The sequence below is a fragment of the Pistacia vera genome, unplaced genomic scaffold (genome assembly GCF_008641045.1).
Source record: "Pistacia vera cultivar Batoury unplaced genomic scaffold, PisVer_v2 Contig539, whole genome shotgun sequence".
NCBI lineage: Eukaryota > Viridiplantae > Streptophyta > Magnoliopsida > Sapindales > Anacardiaceae > Pistacia > Pistacia vera.
In genome coordinates, this window is record NW_022196378.1 from 1,727,355 (window position 1) to 1,747,076 (window position 19,722).

The following is a 19,722-nucleotide window of genomic DNA, read 5'->3' on the forward strand; positions in this document are numbered from 1 at the left end:
GCCAATTTCTCAAAGCTCCCACACAGCTACATTGGCAAGCCTGCAAAAGGCTACTCCGGTACATTAAAGGCATATCTAACTATGGCTTACAATTCACTAAAAGTCATAGATTAAACTTGGAGTGTTACACAGATGCTGACTGGGCAAGCAGCCTTGAAGACCGCTGGTCCACCAGTGGCTATTGTGTCTTCACTTGGTTCAAATCTACTTCAATAGACCTCTAGAAAACAGAAGATAGTAGCTTTGTCATCCACTGAAGCAAAATATAGAGCCTTGGCTCAAGGTGCTACATAATTGACTTGGTTTTGTAGTCCTTTCTCTGAACTTGGCCTTCCTCTGTTAGAAATTTCAGTCATCTGGTGTGACAACCAAAGTGCTAGATCTTTTGGCCTCTAATCCTGTCTTCCATGGCAGGACTAAGCACATTGAGCTTAATGCCATTATGTGCGAGAGCAAGTCATTGCCAATAAACTCAAAGTTCAATATGTACTCACTGAGTTTCAAAAGGCTAATATCTTTACTAAAGCTCTTCCAGCTTCTAGGTTTGAATTTTTAAGGAACAAACTTACCATACAAGCTGGTTACAGCAGCTGAGAAGTCCCTTGATGAGTTCCCTCTACTATTGAGCAGCTACTGCATTAGTGAATTCTTTCATAAGTGATTGAAAAGGTCCAGTTTAAAGGTGGATGTTAGGGTGAGAAGTGGTGAAGCTCTGAAAGTTAACAAACACCAAATACTTCAGAAGTCCAGCTTACGGGTGGATGTTAGGATGAGAAAATGTTGAAGCTCAACTCACTACTGAAAGTTGACAAACATCAAATACTTTAGATCAGGTCCAGCTTACAGGTGGATGTTAGGATGAGAAAATGCTGAAGCTTTGACTCACATTGACTATCAAGAGTTCACTGTTAGAGAGTTTGTTAAAATTATTTTATGTTCTTGTTATTCTGTTAATCACATGAATTAAGCTTATTAATGCAGTTTTGTATAATACAACACTTTAGCTATTATTGAATAATAAGAAAAGAAAATTGATTACTTTCTCTTTCTCTTAAAACTTTCCCTTCTTTTCTTTCATTTTCTTGCGTTTTCCTAGCTATTTTCCTAGCTGGTTTCTTGTTGATTTTCATCTCTCATTGTGTGAAAGAAATTTCACAGCCGAAAGTTGCAGCAATAGGGGTGGACCTATCAAATACAAGATTCAACTATTGGACAACACTCTCTGGGAAGATAATTCGTATTTTGTTTTGCACCAAACTACCAAAGAAGACTGTCGACAAGCATGTACGGTGGATTGTAATTGTGAAGCTGCCCTCTTCAAGAGTGATGATTGTGAGTGCAAAATGCAAAGTCTTCCTTTGAGATTTGGTAAAAGAGATGTGGATGGTGGATCAAACAACTTTGCTTTCATTAATGATGAAATTGTATCCTCTAGTGGTGACATAGTGCCCCAAGAAAAGAAAGAAAGGCCTCCAAAATGATACAATAATTATACTAAGTTGTGCATTTTTTGCTTTAATATTTGTTACTATGACAATTTCTGGGATTATAATTCACAAATATCATGTCTGGTCATATAGAAGAATTCCTGGAAATGGTAGCGTAACATTTTGTGAGGATATAGCTCCCATATCATTTAGTTTTGCAGAGATTGAAAAATTAACTGAAGGTTAGAGGTTGGTAGAGGATCTTCAGCAATGGTTTATAAAGGGAATATGATGAATTGTCAAAAGTTTGCAGCTGTGAAGAAATTAGAGAAGGTGTTAGCTAAAGGGGAAAAGGAGTTTCTAATTGAGATTAAAGTTATTGGGAAAACCCATCATAGGAACCTATTTTGTTTGCTTGGTTATTCCTTTGATGGACCCACTAAGGTCTTGGTATATGAGTACATGAGCAATGATTTAGTTCTAAAAAACAACCTAATTGGATTGAAAGAATGGGTATCGCTCGCTATATAGCTAGAGGCATTCTTTATCTAAATGATGAGTGTGAAACACAAATCATTCATTGTGATAAAAAACCTCAAAACATACTCACGGATGAAAATATGTGTGCAAAAGTTTTTGATTTTGGATTGGCAAAGTTGTTGAAGCCAAACCAAACTAATACTTTTACAGGAATTAGAGGAACGAGAGGATATGTTGCACAGAATGGCATCGAAATCTACCTGTGATAGCAAAACTAGATGTTTATAGTTTTGGAGTTGTTTTGCTAGAGCTCATATGTTGTCGTAGAAGTATGAACCTGAATCTTTCAAAGAATCAAATTATTCTCCAAGATTGAGTTTACGAGTGTTTTGGGATGGGTGAGTTGAGTTTGCTAGTAGGCAATGAAGAAGTTGAACTTAAACAATTGGAGAGGGTGATAAAAGTTGCACTTTGGTGCATTATTGATGAGTCATCGCTTCCCCCTTCTATGAAGAAAGTTTTAGTTATGTTGGAAGGGCCTGTTGACATTCCAGTACCTCCTAATCCCGCTTCTTATCTTAGTTGCATCTAGGTCATTGTGTTTATTTGTGTGTTCTAGCATTTACATTTTTATTACCGTGGAAAGTAAAATGTAACTAAATTTTTTAGAGTTTTTTTCATTTATGTATCAGTATATGTTTCCAAAAAATGGTTTTCTTCAACGACAAAAGTATCCTTTGTACTATAAATTCATCTATCTTGGTGCTTAACGAATTTGATGATAAACATAGAGAAGTGTTGAGGATGGACATTGTGTTGCGTCGAAGTCAATAATTGTCAATTTGCATATACATTATTGGAATTTCCTATACACTTATATTTAAATTTTAAAATTTGAGATCTCCTTATTTATTTAAAATGAAGACCATGATTTAGTATGTTGATCAAGGTTAAAAGATGAAATATGAAATTTTAATGAATTTTACTGAATATTGTTCCTTTATATTAACAAACGGCAGTAAGAGGTTCAGAAGGGTAATAAACAATAGTTTGGATTTTAAAATAAAGTTGAATTGTAAAAATAACTCATCATAGACGTCAACAGAGTGTAGTGACAAGACTGTCCGATGTAATTATTTCTTTTCCTAGAAATTGACAAATAAAGATGGTGGGCAGTGCAAATTCTGAATCCCGGGTTAGCAGGTTGGGTACGTAAAAATCAGCTTTCCTACAAGCCGTGTAATTGACTTAGAGAAAACTGAGAAGACTTAGAAATGTTATGTTAGTGGCAATATTAAATTAATGAGTGGAGAAAGTAGCTTTTGACAATGAGCATCTCTAGTAGTAGCTGCATTATTCTTCCAATTACCGTATAATCAATTTTCAAATTCAAATGACACAGACAGGAATATTGATTACTTCAAACAATGTTTTAAAACCCAACCCGGGGTGAAACCCGGCAAAGTTTTCGAGTCCCGGGTTGATCGGTTTGACCGCTGGTCAAACCGATTGACAAAAAATTTTAAAACTCAACAAATACACCCCTAAAAATCACTTCAAATCCCTACATGTTTAAATTTTCTCAAACACACCCCAACTGAAAATCGACCGGCGACTGATCAGCAGCGACGACACGCTAGATGCAACTCAAATCTTCCCCTGAGCCCATTTCCATTAAAATCTACCCAAGATCTGGCCAAAATAGGTTCGATTTCGGCTAGATTTCACCGACGCCGGCGTGGGTATTCTAGGCCAGATCTCATCCACGCCGGCGCCCACAAACCTCCCCATCACCCAGGAATTACTCCCTTGTTCCTCCCGACCAAAACCCACCTCACCCCACCCTCGTTAGCCTAGCCAATCGCCAGAAAAATCTCATTGTTGCCGTTGCCAAGTTTCTTCGATTTTCGGTCGATTTACTCACCAGAAATCAACGACGCCACCACCATTGTATTCATCGGACCTTAGTCTTCAAAAACCCTAACCTTCCGGCCGTCGATTATTCGCCGATCATCCTCCCAAATCTTAGGGTTTGAGGTGAATCGGAAAAGTTAAAGCCGGCCCAGTGAAGCTGTCTGGTCCCGGTTAAATCGGTTCAACCGGCCGGGCCAGGCCGGGTTTTAAAACAATGCTTCAAAGTCTTCTATGCATAACATTATAATTCAATTTCCAATGAGAATCTGTTATATGAGCGTAACGAGAGAAATACATAAAAGTATTTTTCCATAGTATATAGTTTGGCTTACTTGATTTGTAATTTAGAATAATCCATTTTCTTGATGCTGATATGACAGTTTGGAGAAAACTGCGAGAAGAAGAAGAAAAGTCATCATACCACGAGTGCTAGGTATAATATTGAATGGTAATGGGTGACTATTGAAAAGTCCAAGTCTTTTGAGCGACTTGACTCGGGAGACTTTTGATTTTCATAGACCTTATAAATATGCATTCCAGGATCTTCTTTATTATTTAGCTCCAAATCCATTCACTACAATCATAATTCATTTTTTCACATAAAAATTCAGAGATTGTAAGTTATTGTGGCCCATTATTATTATTATTATTATTATTATTAACTTCTCACATCAGTTATGTGTAACTTTCCATCAGTTATCAGTGATAACTTCCCTATACAACTTCTTCTTTGATGGATTAGAAGAAATACAGATTACGTAATATTTTTACATAAAACTAAATATTACACAGAGAGAAAATAGGTCACTAATCTATAAGAAAATCAGTGATTCTCTATATATACATGGAATGAAGTCTTGGATAGATTAGAACTAATCTCAAGTGTCTCCTACAGTATTTGGAAACTAATTGCTATGGTTGGAGATATGTTCTTGGACTTTTGCTTTTGATTTATTAAATTGATGACATATTGCTTTTATTTGGTATTAGAGCAATATCTCTAGTTTGGTATTCATTTCCTTTCAATTTAATTTATGAATATAGTATGTCAAGTTCCAATGTGTTTGATTGAAATTGGGAATTATGGTTTTGAGCAAGTTACCTATATTAATTTGGGTTTTGATTTAGCAATTTTGGAATTATGTGTTAAAATCTTATTCTAGTTTTATGGTAATTGCGAATCTGCCATTGGCTAGTGTATAATATGTGTTTATTTGCAATATAGTTATATAATTCCATATATATTAGTTATGATAATTCCATATATATTAGTTATGATTATTCCATATTTATTTTTGGGAATTTTTTTGGTAAATCTAATTGGGGAATTCAATTCCTTATAAAATATGAGAAAATCGGCTTTTGAATCGTAAAAAACGAATTTGATGATAAACGAATTCAATTCCTAATGGCTAAAATCAAGCTTTGCTTGATTCAAGCATTGATCAAGCAAAGGCTAGCAGCTAGAATGTGAAATGTGACTCATAATATGTATAAAACTGCTGAGTGATGCTATGGGTACTAATGGATGAGTACTAATATGTGTACTAACTAAAGCATAGTACCTGTACTATGCGCATAGTACGGGTACTATACGCATCACTTTAGTTAGTACACATATTAGTACTCATCCATTAGTACCCAAAGTATTATTCAAAACTGCTTATTGATAATGTTAAAAGTCTTGTTGAAGATTCATTCAAAAGTGTATAGTATAAGGGACGTCAAAATAGTATTCTACCCTTTAATGAGGCAATAATACTTTGGGTACTAATGGATGAGTACTAATATGTGTACTTACTAAAGCATAGTACCCGTACTATTCACATAGTACGGGTACTATGCTTTAGTTAGTACACATATTAATACTCATCCATTAGTATCCATAGCATCACTCTTAATGAGGAGAGAAAAATGCACACAGAAAAATTAATCAACCCTTGAATGAGTCAACACTCAACACAATTTTTAGTTGTTTTGCACTATCATTATTACCAAAGACTTTATATAGTCAAATATATCTTTTTTTTTTTTTTCCAATTAATTGGTATATATGTTTATATATACCAATTAATTCTCTTATTTTTCCTTTCAAATATATTTTAATTAAGGCAGTCAAATGTTGGTTGTTCTACTATATATAGTTCCTCAGTCTTTATTATGATATCTCTATTTTTTTGAAAAGAAAAAAAATTGAAACTTTGAAAATAATGTGCTTTGGAAATGATTTTCAAAGTGTTTCGTTAAACAAATTCTTAAATTGATATTTATAATATGAATAATACTTTGAGTACTAATGGATGAGTACTAATTTATGTACTAACTAAAGCATAGTACCCGTACTATACAAGTAGTACAGGTACTATGCTTTAGTTAGTACACAAATTAGTACCCATAGCATCACTAATCTGTGCACTAACTAAATCATAGTACCTGTACTATGCGTATAGTACCTGTACTATGCTTTAGTTAGTACACAGATTAGTACCCATTCGTTAGTACCCAAAGTATCATTCTATAATATATAAGAATAATACTATGGGGAGTGATGCTATGGGTACTAATGGATGAGTACTAATTTGTGTACTAACTAAAGCATAGTACCTGTACTATGAGGGTAGTACTGGTACTATGCTTTAGTTAGTACATATTAGTACTCATCATTAGTACCCAAAGTATTATTCGAGAAAAAAAGGACTTATATTTGTCTCTACAATATGATTATCAAAATATTTTTTTAATCAATATTAAAAAAAATAATTTTTTAAAATAATTTAATAATATATAAAAGTTAAAAACAAAAAACTAGAATGCGGGATTAGTGCCGGAACTGGAATGCCAAACCACCACCGGCGGTGGTTTTCGGCGGCCACCTTCTCGTAGTGCGTCCAGTGACACAGCTAGCATCAGAATGATCAACACAAGCCGATATATGATATTCCGGTTACATCGACGGACTCCTTCGCGGCGTTTAGCCGTAGGAGGCCGAAAAATATTCGATAGCCTCCTGCGGCTTACGCCGCCTCTTTTTCCAGTGGTGCCGTCGGGATCGCATAGATCGGATCACGTTGATATTCGAGAAACCGGCGCTGTCTGAAAAAGTCGCCGGTGTCGGTGGTGACTGTTCTGGTTGTATAACCCGGTGACTATTCAGGCAGCTGTAGTTTGTGCTATGTTTTTTCAATTTAAAAAATAATGAGTGATGCTATGGGTACTAACGGATGGGTACTAATCTGTGTACTAACTAAAGCATAGTACTCGTACTATGCGCATAGTACGAGTACTATGCTTTAGTTAGTACACAGATTAGTACCCAAAGTATTATTCAAAAATAATTATTCAAATTAATCTGATTTTGTCATTTAAACATACAAAATCAACTTAAAAAATAATCTGATTTTGAAAAGTGTGTTTGTTGTAGTATTTTGATAAGATTTTTGATATTTTTAGAGTTAGGTGGGAATAAGATTTGAAAATTAACAAAAACATATCTCTCGATTTGCTAATTTATTAAATGCCTTAATAATTTTTTTGTAAAATAACAAAAACACCCTCATCCATAGTTATCAGATTTCGACAATGTTACGGCGCGCAAGTGACTAGATCTAGCCGTTCGTGTGCTAATTTGACCTTTTTCGACTAGATCCATCACGGATCTGACCGAAAAAGGCTATATCTACTACCATTTCTGGCCGTCAACGATGGCCAAAAATATGGAATGGTCGTTGTTGACGACTAGTTGCGGCCAAAGATCTGGCCTGAAAATGATAGATCAGTATACTACTAGCCAAATCCAACTGGTAGTATACTATTATATCAGATTCTGACCACCTTCCGATGGTGGTAGTCAGAATATGACAAATATGGATAAGTGTGGATGCTTTTGTTAAATTTTAAACTTTTTTCTGAGGGTGTTTAGTAAAATTAATAAACTTAAGAGATTTAAAAATAGTTAAAGGAAATATAATAGTATTTTCTTAATAATAAAACATACAATTGTTTTGAGGATATAATTGAAAATATGATAGGAAATAATGAAACAATCGGACCTAGCTTTTGGAGTCCTTTTATAAATCTGATTATTCAAACTTAATCAATTATTTACCACACACTTTTGTATTGTTGTAGCTTAAAACTTAATTGATTGTTTCTTAACCTACCACAATCCCAAAAGCACACTAAGTGCAAGAATTCGTCAAAACAAGATTTTTGGTATGTACAAAAGAATTTCATATATTTCCTCCTTATATAATTTTTGCACTCCTTATATAAATTTTTTTTTGCTGATTGAGATATACGAGTTAGTTTGTGCGTATCTTAATTAATTCATGTGTTTTATTGAACACCTTATGCCTAATGGACTGGATAAGTTATAAATGTGGTAGGTAATTACTTAGTGAAACTCGAACATAAGATATCTGGATAACCTAAGGTCTTATCATTTGACTACAAGCGATAAGTGGTTTCTTTATACAAATTCACTCATACAAACTGATACGTTTTAATGTGATTAGATAATTTTAAAGAGTGATGCTATGGGTACTAACGCATGGGTACTAATCTGCGTACTAACTAAAGCATAGTACCCGTACTATGCGTATAGTACCCGTACTATGCTTTAGTTAATACACAGATTAGTACCCATCCGTTAGTACCCAAAGTATTATTCAATTTTAAATTAGAGATAGTTTAAACAAATTAGAGTACATGATATGTCAGACATGTATAATTGTTGCATCAGGATATTGAGAATAGTTTCGCATTACTTTTAAGATTATAAAAACGTAAAACAAGATCTTCGGTTCTTGATTAGATGTCCATGATAATATGGTATTGATAGTTTTGAAAATATGTTAATCTTCATAAATTGTATGCACATCTATGTATGTCTTTTTCTTCGTACTTATTTTTCTACTGTATATATGACCGAGTCGACGTTCTACAGTAGTTATATTTTGATATTTTCTGATTCTTCGTGTGAATTCAAAGGTAATGAAATCAACATACATGCCTATGAGTCAAAAGTTTGACTTGTAGTGGGAGACTTTGGCCTCCGCAGTTTTAAATATATGCATTACAGAGTTTTCATTCTCATTCGCTTCCGTAAAATCAGAATCAATTTATCCGAAATAATTTCAGAAGATGCAGATATTTCATTTTCTTTTCCTTCATGCTGTATGCTTTCTCTTATGTGCATCTTTTAATGTTAATGCGCAACGAAAACAATTTAATATAAGTCTAGGATCTTCTCTAGCACCCACCACTAACTCTTCATGGCTGTCACGCTCTGGTCTCTACGCCTTCGGATTTTATCCGCAAGGCAAAGCCTATGCTGTTGGAATTTTTCTTGCTGGAATTCCTGAGAAAACTGTAGTCTGGACAGCGAACCGAGATGATCCACCAGTCTCCGGCAACGCTAGTTTGCTGTTGAATACTGAAGGCAGGCGTTCTGCATGAAAGATTGTGACGGACTTGAAAAAGAAAATAAAAGGAAATGAATGAATCGAGAGAAAAGAAGAAAACTCTTTTCTTGTTCTATTATTAAACATTTGTTAACTCAATATTATTACAGAAGACTTTATAGAGTCTGATACAAAGCTTACAAAACGCACCGTGTGGTGACAATTTTATTTCTTTACAAAAACAAACCCTACTTAACTTCTAATCTTGTGCAGAAACAACCCTGCTTCTTATACTTGTTCCAATATCTTCCCGTAAGCCAAAGCCCCTAAACTAACTCAGCTGAACTCTCTTGATCAATACTTCCCGTAAGCCAAAGCTCCTCATGAGGTGTCTCAAACATGAGGACTGCAGGAACGTCCTATTCCAATTTTCAAAACCATATCACAGACTATTTCCTACTGCAGAATTTCAAGCCATATCTCTCCTACTGCAAACTCCTACTATATCACAAACATGGAAACTGCAGAAACTTCAACTGCATTACAACAAATCTCCTACTGCAAACTCCTACTATATCACAACATGGAAACTGTAGAAAACACTGCAAACTTCAACTGCATTGCAAGCAAAAATACTTCTATGAGAACTGCAGAACTTCCTGCTACACTTTCAAAAACTTCTACACACACTGCAAACTATATCACAACCATGAGAACTGCAGAAACTTTCTGCTGCATTTCAAACCAATATTCTCCCAAAAACATTCCAAATTTCAAACTTCATTAACAACACGTTCAGCAAACTTTTTCTGCACAAACTAACTTCAACTGCATTTCAAACAAAAACTCTCTGCTCTATAAACATTACAAGCTTCAAATGCATTAGAAGCAAAATATTTCTACACACACTACAATTTTTCTAACACCTGCAAAATTCCATATCTCCTACTGCATTACAATCAAACAACATGTTCAGCAAACTTTTTCTGCCAAACTAACTTCAACTGCATTTCAAACAAAACTTCTGCTCTATAAACACTACAAGCTTCAACTGCATTGGAAGCAAAATACTTCTACACATACTGCAAAATTTTTTCTACACACTGCAAATTCCATATCTCCTACTGCATTACAATCAAACAAAATCAGCAAATTCTAACTGCTTCAGAAGTGAACTCTAACGCTACATCAGCAAATTTCTATTCCACCACAAACTATATCTCTTGGCTGTTGGATCACTTTGTTACAAGTTCAGAGTGACAGTTAGCTGCTACATCAGCAAATTTCATTCCACCACAACTATATCTCCTGGCTGCGGTGATCTTTGTTACAAGTTCAGATGTGACAGTTTCTTATCCTATCCTTAGCATAGCAAAACGTGAACAAGAGAGAGCTTTGGTTAGGACATCAGCTATCTGATATTCAGATGACCATACTGCACTTTTAACATTTTCATGTAACTAATTCCCTAACAAATGCACTTCAATTTCGATGTGCTTTGTTCGGGCATGAAAAACAGGATTGGAGGATAATGCCCCAGCACTCATGTTGTCACACCATATGACAGAGTGTTATTTATTGAATGCCAAGTTCCTGAATAGGTTCTGAATCCATACAAGTTCAGTGGTTGTTTGACTCAGAGATCTGTATTCAGCTTCTGTAGATGATAAGGACACTACCTTTTGTTTTCTAGATGACCATTGGACCAAGTTGCCTCTAAGAAAAACAGTGTACCACTGTGATCTCCTATCAGTTTCATCTCCAACCCAATCAGCATCTGAAAATGCTTCAAGTAAAAGGCTGCTTCTTTGTAAAGAGAATGCCATGCTGCATTGTTCCCTTAACATTCGGAGAATTCTTTTACATGCTGTGCCAGTGAGCTTCAGTGGGCTGCTGCTGCAAGACGGCTAAGCTTGTTTACAGCAAAGGCCAAATCTGGCCGAGAGAGTGTTAGATACTAGAGGCCACCAATGACACTCTGTACAATGTGGCTGATCAAACACCTTATTATCCTCCTTTCCAAGTCGAAGACCAGTAACCATGGGGTGGAGCAAGGCTTTGAGTCTGCCATTCCTGCCTTTAGAGCAGATCATGTGCATATTTAGTCTAAGACAGTAGTAATCTAGACTCATTTCTCTTTACCTTAAAACCCAGGAAGTACTGCACTGTCCCAAGAGTTTTTGGGGCAAATTTGCTATTCAAGTCAGCAATCAACTTGATATGAGCTGAGAATCATTCCTGTTACAAGGATCATCTACATACACTAACAGATACATTAGCTTGGAATCCTTTTTTAAAAAAATAAACTCACATCTAAAACAGAGTTTTCAAAGCCCCAATTATCAATGCAGCTTTGAGTTTGTCAAACCAAGCTCTAGGGGCTTGTTTTAAGCCATACAATGCTTTATGAAGTTTACAAACCTTCTCAGGATGACCCGGCTACTGCAGTACCAGAATACCCTTCAGGAGGAAGCATAAAGACTGCTTCAGAGAGCTCCCCATTCAGAACGCATTATTAACATCCAACTGCTGGATTTCCCAATTTTGATGCACTGCATAGGATAACATTACTCTGATTGTGGCTGCTTAACAACCGGGGAAAATGTGTCAAATATCTAGACAGGTGTTTGTTGGAAGCCTTTAGCACACCACCTGGCCTTATACTTCTGAAGTGTCCCATCAGAATTTATTTTGTTCTAACACCCATTTACACCCTACAACATTCATTCGTTCTTCATAAGAACAATCTCCCATGTTTTTGCTCTCAAAGCCTGATATTCAAGTCCATGCCTTGTTTCCACTCAGAGCTTAACAATGCTTCAGTACTGTTTTAGGTTCTAGAAGAATAGAAGTGTGTGTAACTTCATCTTGATAAGCAATGGAACCAGGATTAGGATAAGCAGCTGACTTTGATCTGGTGACCATGGGGTGTGTGTAAAGATGAGGTATTGAGCAGTGGAAAACTACTTCCAGGTTAATTCCAGGACATGTGAAATCTGATTCAAGGGAGGTTGAGTTTGGATTGATAGTTGATGTATCAAGCTGACCAGGTGTACTGATGATACAGAAGCAAGATTAGGTGAAATAGTAGGTTGAACAGGGTCTAATCAGATTGTATTTTGATATTGGAGACAGATTAGATACGGCAGCAGGTTTATAGGTTCTGGAACAGAAATACATTCAGGTGTTACATCAGGTTGGGAATAATGTTCTGTAGAAGTAAGTTGGATGAAACTGCAGGTGGAGTAGATTCTATACAATTAGAAACACTTTGAGGTAGGATCCATTTACAGTGGTGTTCAAACTAAATTCAACTGGAGATGTGCAACTATTCAAAGTAAATGAACCAAATCACCTTGAATGGAAAATATGTCTCATTGAACTTAACTTGCTTAGCAACATACAATCTCCAGTAGAGGCCACACAAATATCCTTTATGGGCAAGGCTATATCCAAGAAAGCACACTTCTCTTAGTAAGAAGAGTTTGTGTTATCTGATATGGCCTCAAGTAGGGATAACAACTACATCCAAAAACCTTCAATTCAGTTGTAGTTAGGCTGCTGTGTAAATAAAACAGAATATGGTGAGGCAGATTCAAGAACTGAGGTGGGTAGTCTGTTTATCAGGTATGTAGCAGTGCTAAAGGCTGCCACCCAATACTTTAATGGCATACCACATGAGCTAGAAGGGATAACCCAAATCTATAATAGTCCTATGTTTTCTCTCTACTCGCCCATTTTGTTGATGTAAATGTGGACATAGATGCCTAAACAGAATACCATTCTGCTGTAATAACCACTAAATGATCTATATTCCACTCCCCAATCAGTTTGTAGACCTTTTAGTTTATAACCATTGTTTTTCCACAAAGCAATGAATTGTACAAATGCTCCATAGCTTCAGATTTGAATTTCAAGGGATAATCCCAGTAAACCGCTAAAGTCATCAACAAATGATATAATACTTGAATCCTTCCCTAGAATTGACTGGAGCTGGTCCCAAAGATCAGAATACACTAACTCTAAAGGATCCTGGCTCTAGAGTGAGAAATAGGAAATTGGCACTGTTGCAACTTACAAACTAACATGCCTCACAAAAAGAAACATTTATTTTTGCTCAAGAAGTGTTTTACATTCAGTTTGTCCAAGATGGCATGAAGGGTTCTAACATTGGGATGTCCTAGCCTTGCATGCCATAACATACACAAATCTGAATTTGTAAACTTATCATAACAGTAGTAAACTGAACATCATCAGTAGAACACTTATAACCATAGCTATGATAGAGTATTAAAAGTTTCTGAAACCTGACCAGCAGCAAGGAGAGATGAAACTGAACTGATGACGATGAACCAGTGGGCTGACAAACTGTGGCAGTTCAAGCTGGTACAATCCATCCTTTACTGCACCTTGAAGAAGAACAACTCTACTACACTTATCCTTTATCAAACAATGGTCAGAATGAACTCCACTATGACACTGTTATCTTTAGTGATTAGAGAAATACTTAGTAAGTTCTTTGCAATGTTGGGAACACATGTATAATTCTTAAGATGAATCAATAGATGTGTCATAAGAAGGGTACCAATCATACCTGTTGAGTAATAGGGATGGATTCCTCATTCCCAACTTGCACTTTTGAACTTCCTGAGTGAGTAGTTTTGAACACCAAGTTGGAACCATCTGCAGTCATGTGATTGGAGGCTCCAGAGTCCATATCCAGGACTGATCTTGCAGGGTTTGTGGAGAGGCCACTGCTTGATAATAGGTTGCTGAAGATTGAGGTGCTTCATTGGTAGCTATTTTGGGTGTAAGATTGACAGATTGACCAGTATTAGTTGAGGGACTAGGACAATATTGTGATATTGTACTGATTGAAAGTTTGCAGGAGGTGGTGCATTTGACTTAGACATAAAGGAGTGGAATAATCATGAAACTCTGTAAAGTTGTTGTGAAAGGCGTTGGCAAAATGTTGTGTGTAGTGTGGAGGTTGTGTGTAATTTGCCTGAATTAGGTTTGTGCAGGTTTAGATTGTGTTCAATGTGACAGTTGAGGAAGGACCTGTTGGATTGTACAGATAGGCTGCATCTGAGAGCTGTAAGAATTGGCAATAAAACCTTGATACTCCTGTCAAATCGGTGGTAACATTGGATGGCAGAGTGGCCTGATTTACCACACCTTGGCATAACTAGCTCGGCTTGAAGTAACTTGTACCTCTGCCTCTGCCTCTTACCATGTTGTTTGAAACTGAAAGTGTCCAGCAGAGTGTTGTGTATTTGGTGAGTAACCAGTTCTCCATAACTTGCTCCTTGATAATTGCTCTGTCCAGAATCAAAACTTCTTGTTGCAGCATATACTAACCCAGGAATTGGACCAGAGTTTGTAACATTAAGATTGTGGCTGTGTGGATGTCCATGACTAATAGCTTGACCATGAAATGGTACAAGCATTCTTTGACCAGACGAGTTAGTCAGAGGATTAGAGTAGTTGGTGGTATTTTCTTGCTTGGAAGCAAACAGGGCAGAGTTTAAGTGCTCATGAAAATTTGACAGAGCCGAGTGTTGTGTCGAGTGTTGTCTTTCCAGTCTCATTTCATGTGTGAAGCATGAATTGAGCTTGTTGAATGGTTGCATTGCTACTATTATGTCAGATTTACCACATAGCGTCGTACTCTGGTCCTAGACCATCTAGTATATACAAAAGCAACTCTTATTCTCCAATGTTACACCACTTGCTATAGCTCATCCCCTAATCCTCATTTTCAGGACATACTCATTATGCTTAAAGAGTCCTTTTTTGTGGTCTGCAACATATTTCTTAAGTGAAGTGTTCTAGCCTTCGAAATTGACTGAAAATGCAATTCTAGCGTGTTCCACATTTTATACGCACTGATACACTTAGCTACGTTCTGAACAAGGATTCAGAGATTGCGAAACACCCAACTAACTAAAAACTGATCTGTTCTTTTCCAGTTAAGGTACTTAGGGTTTTGTTTCTTCACTAATTCATCAGAATCAATACGCTTTTCAAAAAGGAACATGGATGGACAGATACTCTCACCAGTGATAAAGCTTTCGAGACCGTGTGAAGCTAACGCTGGAAAAAGTTGCGACCTCTAATGACTGTAATTCTTCTCCACGAGTTTTACTGATATGGTGGGAAGTGTAGAGTGAGCAGCTGAGTTGTTTGCATTTGCATTTTCAGCTGACTCAACTTCAGATTTTGACGAAACATTTGAGGAGTCAAGATTTGAAGCCATTGACGCTGGTCTACAGCTCTGATACCATGAAAGATTAGTGACGGACTTGAAAAAGAAAATAAAAGGAAATGAATGAATCGAGAGAGAAAGAAGAAAGACTCTGTTTCTTGTTCTGTTATTAAAACATTTGTTAACTCAATATTAGTTACAGAAGACTTTATATAGTCTGATACAAAAGCTTACAAAACGCACCGTGTGGTGACAATTTTATTTCTTTACAAAAACAACCCTACTTAACTTCTAATCTTTGCAGAAACAACCCTGCTTCTTATACTTGTTTCCAATATGCAATCAGCGTGAGGCCAAGAGACTCCTGTTGTAGCTCAAGGCGAGTTTGGACCCGCCTCTTATGCTTCCATGCTTGATTCTGGCAACTTTGTGCTTCACAATTCGAGTGGAGGAATAATATGGCAGAGTTTTGATCATCCAACTGACACTATTCTAACAGGTCAAAGCCTCCTGAATGGACAGGAATTGGTATTAAGTGTTTCAGAAACTGACCCTTCGACGGGGAGGTTCCTTCTTGCCATGCAAGGTGATGGAAACCTTGTGCAGTACCCAAGAGAGAAAATCGCAGTTGCAACTTCTTATTGGGCATCTGCTACAGATGGGTTGGGTGCTGATGTGAGATTAAGCCTGATTCGGATGGCCATCTTTACCTGCATAATTCCACTGGCTTCAACATAAAGAGTTATACAGCTGGGATTCCAATAGGAAGAACAATGTATTTTATGAAAATTGATTGGGACGGGATATTCAGACTGTATTCTCATAATTTGACACAAAATAATGCATTGTCAATTCTGTGGGAATCTTCAACAGATAAGTGTCAACCCAAAGGTCAGTGTGGCTTTAATAGCTATTGTATTGTGAATCCTTACCAGCAACCTGGCTGTAGATGTCTTCCAGGATTTGTGTATGTTGACCGGGAAAATCTATATTCAGGCTGTAAAAGAAATTTCACAGCTGAAAGATTCATTAACAGCCATGGAACTGTGATTTACAGCATGCAGGAAGTGGAAATTAATGTCTTCGAAGATGTTCCGTATTCGGTTCTGCAAAAAACCAAAGAGGAGTGTGAACAAGCCTGTTTGGAGGACAGTAAGTATCTGTGAAGCTGCGTTATTCAATATTAATGGTCAGTGCAGTATGCAAAGGCTTCCTTTGAGATTTACGCAAAGAGATGAAAGCAATATTGTTTTTGTCAAGGTATATGACCCTGTATCCTCTACTGGTGACCGACCCCATCTGCCGATTAATGAAGGCAAGAAATACCCGCCAATGGACATGATCATCATTGTAAGTTCTTTATTTGTTGCTGTTATACTTGTTATTGTGGCAGTTTTCGGTATTGTCATCTACAAATGTCATGTATGGTCGTATGGAAGAATTCTTGATGAAGAGTTTTGTGAGGATATTGCTCCCATAATATTTAGCTATCAAGAAATTGAGAAACTGACTGATTGTTTCAAGGAAGAGATTGGCAGAGGATCTTCAGGTACAGTTTATAAAGGGACTATAGTGAATCGCCAAAAGTTTGTAGCTGTCAAGTGATTGGATAATGTGTTAGCTGAAGGGGAAAGAGAGTTTCTAATTGAGATCAAAGTTATTGGTAGAACCCATCACAGGAATCTAGTTCGTTTGCTTGGTTATTCCTTTGATGGACCCAACAAAGTCTTGGTATATGAGTACATGAGCAATGGTTCTCTTGCTGATATACTCTTTGCACCCGAAAAACAATGTAATTGGATCGAAAGAATGGACATTGCTCGTGATATAGCGAGAGGAATTTTGTATCTCCATGATGAATGTGAGACGCAAATCATCCATTGCGACATAAAACCTCAAAATATACTCATTGATGATAGCAAATGTGCAAAAATTTCTGATTTTGGTTTAGCGAAGTTAATGAAGCCTGACCAAACTAAAACATTTACTGGAATTAGAGGAACAAGGGGATATGTTGCACCAGAGTGGCATCGAAAATTGCCTGTGACAGTTAAAGTAGATGTTTACAGTTTTGGAGTTGTATTGTTGCAGATCATATGTGGTCAAAGAAGTATAGACCAAAACCTTCCAGAGGATCAAGTTATTCTTGAAGATTTGGCATACCAATGTTTTGATTCAAGGAATTTAAGCCAACTAATAGGAGATGAAGAGGTTGAATTGAAACAATTGGAGAGAATGGTAAAAATTGCACTTTGGTGTATCATTGATGAGCCATCCTTTCGCCCTTCGATGAAGAAGGTTTTACTTATGTTGGAAGGGACGGTAGACATCCCAGTCCCTCCTGACCATACTTCTTATCTTACAAGCATTTAGTTAAGTTTAGACCGTATGTTTCTGTGATGGAAATTAAAGTAACTAAATATTTCAGTGTTTTTTCATTTCATTAACTTTAGTTTTACTTAATGTATTTCTACCCTTTTTTGTCTTTTTCAATGTATTTGTATATGTTCTTTTACCTAATATACATACATAACGTGAGAATTTTAATTATTATTTTATTGACAGTTTTTGAACTGTCATTGAAATCTCTGTCAAACAAAGGTCTTGACAGTTTTTGAACTATCAAAGATTTGGTTTTATTTTTTGAATTTTAACCAAATTCTTAGCCAGCTTCAAATTCTCTTCTGAACTCACCCCAGGTCATCACAGAAACATCATGGGTGTCTTCCATTAATTCCCACCAAATTCGGGTATCACCCCCAAAAAAGAAACTGGCATACCGAATCCTCTCCCTGTCCGTCATAGGAAACAGTGTCGTCGTACGCTCAACGGATCTAAGCCATTCTTCTGCCACTAAAGGATTTGTTGTACCTTTAAATTCTGATGGCTGATGTTGACTTGGAAGACCATAAATCGGCTCAATCCAATTTTGTACTGTCTGAGGTACCGGCCTTTCTCTTTCTTCTCTAGTGGACGGTACTTGAACGGGGTTTTCAATTCTTTCTCTTTCTGGTTCGACTCATCTTAAAACTGTCAAGATTTTTTTTTGATAATTAGTTTATTTTCCTTATTGTTACCAATTAAATTATAGAATAATGCAACGAAATTATTCACAATATTTATCCTTCCAAGTTCCAACAACAATTATCACAATTCAACAAGCAGCTTAAGTTACAGCACCACAAAAACCACTCTACTGGTATATTTGCATATCTGACATGTTTACATCAATGATCTTATGAAGTAGCGATGAGTGGAAACAATTATTTTTCCATCTTCGTGGATAACGAATTTTTACATATTAAATACATAAATAGAGTTGAAAATTTGTTGCAACAGTCGGCCAATATAAATTGATAATCAAGCAGCTGACATACATATGAAAACAATGACTTTAATCACCTCATATCTTCACCCTTGGTAACAGTATTAGGCCGGCGTGTTCTGAATAGTTTGGTCCATCCCAGGAAAACCACCCATACTTGACCCAAAGAATGTCTCAAATAGATCAAAAGGGTTAGTCTGCAGGCAGGGGAAAGAAGAAAAAGTCAATTTAACATCTAGGCCATGCAAGAAAAGTTGCATCAGTGCTCAGAAAGCATAGATCAATCAAACAATTTTTGTACACTACTTCTCATCTTGACCAAGAACAAGATTTTCAAAAAAAAAAAAAAAAATCACCAACACAACACACACACACACACACACACACAAAAGAAAAAAAAAAAAGAAGAATATTTAGCAACAAGCAAACTCAAGTGTAAAACGATAGCATGACTATACACACGCTCACATATATGTATGCAATGTTCAACCGCTAAACATAAGGCAGAGCTCTATAACTTCAACCAGTGAATCCCTTGAACAAAAAAATAAACATAAAAGACAGCTCCAACATATAAAAGCAGCTGCAGTGTGAGAGAATATAAGACATCAAGTATGCTCTGGAAATACAGTATGACATAAAAATCATAGAAGTAGCATATGCTTCATAAATAAGCTTCATTTTTATGCTACCTGGCCAAATAAACTCCACAAATACATATTCTATGTCACCTGATGATGTAATAGATAGACAAGATACTTTATTTATTATTTAATGATAAGGCACCTGACATTGTTGTACTTCAGAATTCAAAAGACAATATATTAAAAGCAAAAACTTAAAATAAATTACACGCTCTAAGAAAAATCTAAAAGAAGTTTTATAAGGGCTCCAAACAGTTTACATACATTGTATTATCAATCCAAAACCTAGTCCATCAAAATTTATCATCTAGCCAAATTTGAC

At 36.3% G+C, this 19,722-nt stretch overlaps 1 protein-coding gene across 1 annotated transcript; it reads left to right on the forward strand.

Moving 5' to 3' along the window:
* The first annotated feature begins 15,261 nt into the window (after window positions 1–15,261).
* On the forward strand, window positions 15,262–17,804 carry LOC116107473 (G-type lectin S-receptor-like serine/threonine-protein kinase LECRK3). The gene is given in 5 exon segments (XM_031393737.1): window positions 15,262–15,328; window positions 15,428–15,490; window positions 15,784–16,116; window positions 16,119–16,588; window positions 16,590–17,804. Coding segments are annotated over 5 exon segments (2,148 nt in total).
* The last annotated feature ends 1,918 nt before the right edge of the window (window positions 17,805–19,722 follow it).